This window comes from Porites lutea, chromosome 4 (assembly GCF_958299795.1).
Source record: "Porites lutea chromosome 4, jaPorLute2.1, whole genome shotgun sequence".
Classification (NCBI taxonomy): domain Eukaryota; kingdom Metazoa; phylum Cnidaria; class Anthozoa; order Scleractinia; family Poritidae; genus Porites; species Porites lutea.
The window spans coordinates 27920806-27928182 of NC_133204.1; the positions used below are offsets into that span (position 1 = coordinate 27920806).

Consider the following 7377-nt stretch of genomic DNA (forward strand, 5'->3'; position numbering starts at 1 on the left):
TCCGAGAAAATCAAAAATGGAACAAGTGGTTTATTTATTGGGATAAAGGGTGACAGATTAGAAGTGGAGGTTGAGGGTTATGGTAGGGTGCTACTGAAGAGGGAGACATGGTCCAAGAGGAATCGCGCTGGCCAGGTAGTTGGAAGCCGCACTCAATATCCATTGGTTTTGTTTTTTGCTTGCACATGTCATAAAACCCAGGGACTAACCCTGCCAGGTGTTGTGGTGCATTGCTCTAAGGAATTTGTTCCCGGATTACTGTATGTTGCTGTTTCAAGGGTCCGCAAAGTGGAAGATCTGCAGATCTGCCGGTTTAATGGAAAACAGCTCTTAAAGCCTCCACCTGATGCTTTGGAGGTTTGCAAATGCAGTGAGGAGATGCGGCCTGATTTGACATGTTGTATAAACCAGCAGTTGGACAGAGCATTGTTCAAGGTTGGTGACATAGGAGAGGACTTTGGAGAAGAGGATGGGGACGCACCCGAAGTACTACCTGTAGACGCATACCCCGATGGTCTGGTATCATCATACTTTGAGAAAGAAGGGGATGAGCTTATAGTTGATCTGGGCACTGTGTTCCTTGAGCTGGACAACAGTGAAAACCAATTTAGTCAGCCACCTGAACACTATGACATTGTCAAATTGCTTCAAAAACAAAGGGTCCCAGAAGAAAAAAACCAGTTCTGTACTGAGAGGAATGCAGCCATTCAAAATGTTTTGTCCAATCGTTTACATCAATTGAAGCTGGTATCAAAAATCTTGTGGTTGAGAATCTTCCAGATAATGGGCGATTACCTGGCAACTAATCATGAAGAAACTGTCATATTACGGAAACACTTGACTGACATGACTCATAAATTGTACCTTGATGTAATTGGGTCAGTGGAGTATCGCAAAGAACTGCGCTCCTTATTTGATGTACGAGAGCTCACCGAGGCCCATATATCTATTGGCTCTGATCTCTGCATGGATACATTTGAGTTTTTTGTCAATCACATTGCTAGTAAAGTTACCACTATGCATCGTTCACAACCATGTAGTTTCAATGTATCAGACATGCCACCCGAAGGACTTGCAAAATTAAGACATGTTGGGGGTTGGGCCATTAGAAAGGAGCTGGAGCGTTGTCGCAGGTTTATTCGTCAAAACTTGTATTCTCAATCAACAACTACGCGTCAGAGTGTTTTGATTGCACATACAAAGTGTGAACTGTTGGAAGACAATGTGATTGTTCAGTACTCATGGTTAAAGGATAACACCAGGTTTTCTGAGTCCCTGGAAGTCACTGAGGACAGACAGTTCAGAGAGCGTGGCCTACTTCACATATCAGACCAAACATTTTGCTGTTTTAAAAGAATAGAGGAAATCAGAGTGGCGGAGATGAACAGAGACAGATTGGTGCCAGGGAATAGAAGTGACTTCTTGGATGTGGTAATCGAAAAGATTCAGTGTGATGAAATCCTTTGGGATGCCTGGAGAGGTGCTTTCGAAGACCTTGGGGCAGACAAAGAGGTATGGTCATCTAAGAAGTCATACTTCCTGAGTGCTAATATTATTTGCCATTTTCTGACATATTTTAGAAATCTTTTTTCAAATGGTGGTCAGAATTATTAGTTCATGATCACTAATCAATAGGTTGGACACTCATCACTCTTCAGGAATGCATAAGAAAACTAAAAAGCTCCATCTGATTTTTTATATAACTCATATTGTGGTGTATAACCTGATGTGACGGTAAGTTACAGTGAGAGTGGATCACAATTTACTTACTGCAGTACTTACTATCACTTAATTATGGTGTGGCAGGTCTCCTTTTATCTTCCCTCTGAGATAGTATTAACACTGAAAACTTAACTGACACTGTCTAAATTTGCTAAATTGTAACTTCCTAACATTACAATGGTCTAGAAATAGATCTGGCAGCTAGTTTACACGTGTTCTATGGCTTTCTTAAACAGGTTTTAGTGAGACAACTTCTCAAAGATGTCATCTCGAGATACATGAAGATGGCTACTTGTCAATTCCTAAGGGATTTTCGTCGTGGATATAAGCTAAAGAAAACTGCTGAACACCGGAAACGTGTACTTCAAAGAAAACAAGTTGCAACTGAAAGGAATGACCACCCCAAGTTTGCTACAATGTTGGAGGACAGGTCCACTGGCAAGCAGCACAGCCACCAGAGGGTATGTGTGTTTGTTGAAAAACATGGCATCGCAGGTGTCAAAAGAGTTTACAACAAGGTGCAGTTGGTAAAGCTTTGCAAGGCTTATGGAATCCGGGTCAGGTCAACCTATAACAAGCAAGACCTAGCCAAAGAATTGGTTGAACTTTTGAAAAATAATAGTAGTCTCACTGCTATGCCCCACCCACATCACCTGCATAATCTGAGTGCTCAGGCTGATGTCGTCGATGGCAGAGTTATGCTAAGAATTACAAGGTTAAACTAAGACGTCAATAATTCTTGGTAAGTTTTATTAAGATTTTGGTATCTATGTTACAGGTTAAATTTTTTTTAACCTAGATTGAGTCTCAATCTCCTGTGTTTCCTTGCCCTAATTATTCATGAATTAGGGCAAGGAAACAAGGGAAATTGAAAATCAGCCTATGTTAAATCAAAATTGACCGGTAACATTTACATGAAAAATATTCCTTCAAGGGAATTACTTTCTCCTTTCTTTCCCATGCTGTGCATGAGATGCATTGCTTCATGCATAAACACTAGAAACCTATTGCAGCCTTAAAAATATAAATTTTTGCAGTTAACACATTTAACAACAAGGAAAAGAAGACATCAGTCATTTACATGTACATGTGTACTAGTCTAGGTTCTGGAGATACCAGCATTACACTTTGAGCTTATTCCTTCTTGTCCAAATCTTATAGTGTTCTGTGATGATTCTTGCAACCTGTATGTTGGGTTGTTGTTAGAACCATTGCATGACCTAGTTTGACAAAAGTGGTTCTCCACTCCATCTTGATTAACAAGCCACTGTCTGATTACAGAGTTAGGGAATTTTGTCAACTTGATATTTACAACTGATTTAAAACCATGGACCATTGATTGGAGATCAAACCAAAGCTTACTGGAAATGAACTGTTTAGGTGTTGCCTCCTCTTTCCAATCAGAGAAGAACTGTATGAAACCATCCAGATTTCTTATTCTTGAATCATCTTTACTCATAACTGCTTCCCTACTTGTACTAAAAAATTCAATTACCAAACTTGTGTGGTCTATCATTTGTATTGTTGCATCAAGTGCACTGCCATCCTTTCCATTATTTGTCAAATGTCGTTGGTAGGCCTGCAAAGGGGCAAAACAAAGAATAAGCAACTAAACACTTTAAGTCAGAAAATGGCAGGTGCACTTATTTTGATGATGTGCACTAGTGCACTGCCCCAGATGTGGAACATGTAACTTTCTAACATGGTCCTCTGGCTTAATTTTGCCAGCAGCATGTATTTTCTAAAAGCCTTGTTTACAAGAGGTTAATAAGTTACCTTCCTTTGACTAACAGGGCAATGGTCCCTATTAGGTTAGCAGTAACTTTTGCAAATATTTAAAATAAATTAGTGAGGTATTCTTAAAATCTGTTATGTAGCAATGTTTAAAGGTATCTATTACTTTTATTAGGAAATGCATCCTCTTGTCCAGGACATCCTCTGCAAGATGATTGCGCATTCGTAGTGCTGGATCCAGTTGAAAGTGTTCCTCTTTCAGCTTCTCATGAATATGGATAGATGTCAATGATTGGTCAAACTTGTATGCGTCTATAAGATGTTTCCAGAGGATTCTTTTCCCAGCTACTGTTAGGCATCTTGGCTTCCCTGCTTCGTTACTCTTTTCAATATTGTTTCTTATTTTTTTGAAATTATGCTGCAAAAAAAAAAAAAAAATTTCATTCAACAGTTAGTCAGTTACACATGTACACTTGTAAGTAACAAATACTACACTGTGTTATACACTTGGATAATTATATTACTGCAGGAGCATTTTCACAGGCTCCAACTTTCAAGGCTTATGTTCACCTGAGCGGTGTGGAAGGCCCTGTTCTCCAGAAAAATGATTTCGTTTAGTTGAAAATTGCTGTCTTCATTGTGTATGGAATCATGCTTAGGTCAAGTGAGAAAAAGGCAAACACTCTGCCCAATCAAAACACTGAATTTGACAAAAGAAACGTTTCAAACCAAAAACAGAAGCGTGCAAAGCCCATTTGGGGGAACATGGGCCATTAAGTGTAAAGGGCATAGAGGGAATTGCCCTCAGAAGACATTGTAAATATTAATGATTATTGTACATTGTTTAATGATGTTCAACATTACTGCCCCCTCCCCTTCATGTATAATAGAAAGGACAGTATGCCACTTTAGGAATAATATTGGAAATACTGTTTGGGAGCGTAACATCGTCTTAAACATCCTTTGATGTCAGGTGCACGTATGTTTCATTGATGTACAGGAGGGGGGAGGGGGTGTAATTGGAGGTGGTTGCATTCAATTACAGTGTGAAACATTTAAAGACTTAAAAGAGACCTTCCAAGTAGGTTGGGGTTGTCGTGTGGGGTATGCTGTCCTTGTGTAGATCATTTGAACTGTAACTGCCGGTCACCTGTTAGTTTAGTAAGGAAAAATGTTCCTATAGGTTTAGCAGAAATTTATGTGACACTTAATTTAGAATTTACCTTGCAATCCACCATGAATACCATTGGTCCACCTGTGTGCATGTTGAAAGCCACAAATTTCTTTTCCACTGGTTCGTAGTCAGGGAAGTGCATTTGGATGAATTTCCTATTCACATCAGCACCATCAAGAATGGTCCAGTAAATGCTGTTAGCAGAAGAAAACAAATGTTTTTTTAAAGGATTTCTTTACTCAGAATTTTAGTAACAAATATTCAGTATTCTGTGTTATGCAAGATAATGTGGATATCCTTTTGATTCATGAAGACAGAGGGCAACTTGGCTTAGTGTTATGCCATTGTACAAAACAGTTACATAGACTGATTTTAGATATACATAAGGATAGATTACTTGAATTTTTTGTAATTGATGAATCAATACAAAGCAGTGCTGCTTTTGACAGTAATTTTGCAAGTGATTTGTGATTGATTAAAAAATTTTTGTAACTTGTGAGAAATCAGTGTTTACAGTTTCAAATTTATTTGCATTTGAGGTAACTCAGGGGCAGCTAATGACTATAGTTTTAACATTATTTTATTTGACTTACGTAAAAGAGTATTCTTTCATCATCCGTACACCTTTCCAAAACTGAAAGAAAAGATCACTGGTAGTGCAGTCATGGCTTGGGAATTGTGCTACTGGGAATCTAAAACCACAGTCACTGACAAAGAGGAATTGTAAGACATGGGATGCCAGTGTGAATTCCTTCTTACCTAATGAGATGTAATACACATAAATTATATAAATATGTGTAAATGCCATTTATTGTAAATGCAGAATGTTGCACAAGGTTTATAAGAACTTGTTATGTCAAGCTTGTTCTCTTTATTTTTGGTATGATAATGAGTTTCAGACACAGGAGAATAACATTTAAGGGAGAAATACAAAGCACCAAAAAATGTGACTCACTTGTAGGGAAATGAAAATAAAAATGGATGACTCAATTTCAGAAAACATGCAAAGGGTGCAAATAGTTTTCCATAAAAGCCATGGGCAACAGTGTCTACCTTCTAAGGCACGCATATCATCATGTAAGGGACCAAGATCAACATAACCAACAAGACGGTGCTTTCCTCCTTTCACAACCATTTCCAGATTTTCCTGTTAGAGGTGGATAACAGATAAGACCATGTTTCAGATTGTTTATAATATATTCAAAGGAGTATTTCTATGTTATGCTTAAAAGGTTTACAAAGCTACCGTACTTTTTTGAGAGGGAGGTTTTATGTGTGTGTGTGTTTGTGTAGATCAGTGTGTTAAGGTGCCAAGTGAGGGACGAGGCTTGATGGTAGTGAGAATTTTTCAAATCACATCTAATGAGAGTTGAGACAGTCAAAATATGAAAAAGTTACCTTTTTGATTAATGATAGGCAAAAATTTCACAAGAAACAGGGTTTGTAGAGTCATGTTTGTTATTGCAAATCTGAGTTAACCATCACCATATAAATGAGCCTGCTTACCTCAACCTTCATCTCGTCGATGACAAGGCCACCCCAGTAGTCACAGTCTTTCAAATTTTTGTCTTCTGCTGCTTGTTTGCACCACTCAACAATCTCCCTGTTCCAGCCTGGCTTTTGCTCTCGTTTGTTCTTGTGATACCTGTATGCAAATATATAATTATTAGTTAATTTGAAGAAATGGAAGTTGTTAATATATTAAAGATTAACTATTAATAGGTTATTGGTAGGCAAGATACAATAATTCTCAACATTGTCATCATTCCTCTGATCTACTTTGTTTTAATTTTTAACACAGTCTGTAGTAAGATTTGAATTTAGTCTCATTCATCCTTTTTCAGTATTTCTCTTTTTCAGTTTTTCTCTCCAGTTTGATGATCTGTTTCTCTTTGATCAGAAATTTTTTTCAACATTTATCAACCAACCTGATTGTTCGATTACTTGGTAAGCGGATGAAGTTGCGAAGAGGGTCCAGCACATGAGGGTTTTTACAATATAATTGTATACACAACTGCATGATCCTATAAAATGAAGAAAGTTGTCAGTAAAATAGACACCATGATTAGCTTCCAGAACAGATGAGCAGTTTAGCTGTAAAGTAAATCAGTTGGCTTGGATTTATCAACACTCCAGTCATGAATTGTATGACACAAAGTCTTATTACCAGTTACTTTAATCAGTTTTTCTTTTCCAGTCTAAGCGGAAAAGCTTGAAGGGGCACTATTTTATTCATTGATTTTGATTGGTTGTCATGTGTTATGTAGTTAAATTTTTATCAGCTAGTGACATTTGCCACTAGATTTTCATACAACTGTCAGAATTGACCTGTCCGATTACATGCTCCTGGTAATAACGGACAGGTCAAATCGTAGCAAAATTAAATATAAATATATATGGGCTGTAAGGAAGCAATCACATTCAATCATTTTGTTATTGGCACAATTATCAAGAAATTTATTTGAGCAGTCTGTTATTTGAACTTACTTTGGGTGCCATCGGTAGCCGTTCTTGCTCTTGGCTTTGAGGATTTTTTGTTGCTGCTGCCACAAGCATTGCAAATTTTCAGGGAGATTATTTTCTTTTACTGAACCGGCCATTTGAAGCAAATCCTGTTGATCCTCCTCATCAATAAGTACGGCCTCATTTTCAAATTTCTCTCGCCAAAAAACTTCTCTTTTTTCCGCGTTTCGTTTAGCCATTTGTTCCCTTTTTAGTTGGTACTCAACTTCCTCTTTGGTCAGGAA

At 37.8% G+C, this 7377-nt stretch overlaps 1 protein-coding gene across 1 annotated transcript; it reads right to left on the reverse strand.

Moving 5' to 3' along the window:
* Nucleotides 1-2612: 2612 nt before the first annotated feature.
* On the reverse strand, nt 2613-6650 carry LOC140934490 (uncharacterized). The gene is made up of 7 exons (XM_073384106.1): nt 6559-6650; nt 6137-6275; nt 5684-5777; nt 5224-5389; nt 4680-4824; nt 3623-3874; nt 2613-3301 (listed from the first exon to the last, which is right to left on the reverse strand). Exons 1-7 carry the CDS (start codon nt 6648-6650, stop codon nt 2822-2824), a joined length of 1368 nt encoding a protein of 455 aa, XP_073240207.1. The 3' UTR covers nt 2613-2821.
* Nucleotides 6651-7377: the final 727 nt, after the last annotated feature.

Bases quoted from the DNA above. Each gene is read 5' to 3' on its own strand.
- LOC140934490 (XM_073384106.1), bottom strand. From the start codon at position 6,650: ATGCAGTTGTGTATACAATTATATTGTAAAAACCCTCATGTGCTGGAC. The intron at 5,778-6,136 runs GTAAGCAGGCTC...CACCTCTAACAG, and splicing joins TCGACGAGATGAAGGTTGAG to GAAAATCTGGAAATGGTTGT. The intron at 4,825-5,223 runs GTAAGTCAAATA...TTCTGCTAACAG, and splicing joins ATGAAAGAATACTCTTTTAC to CATTTACTGGACCATTCTTG.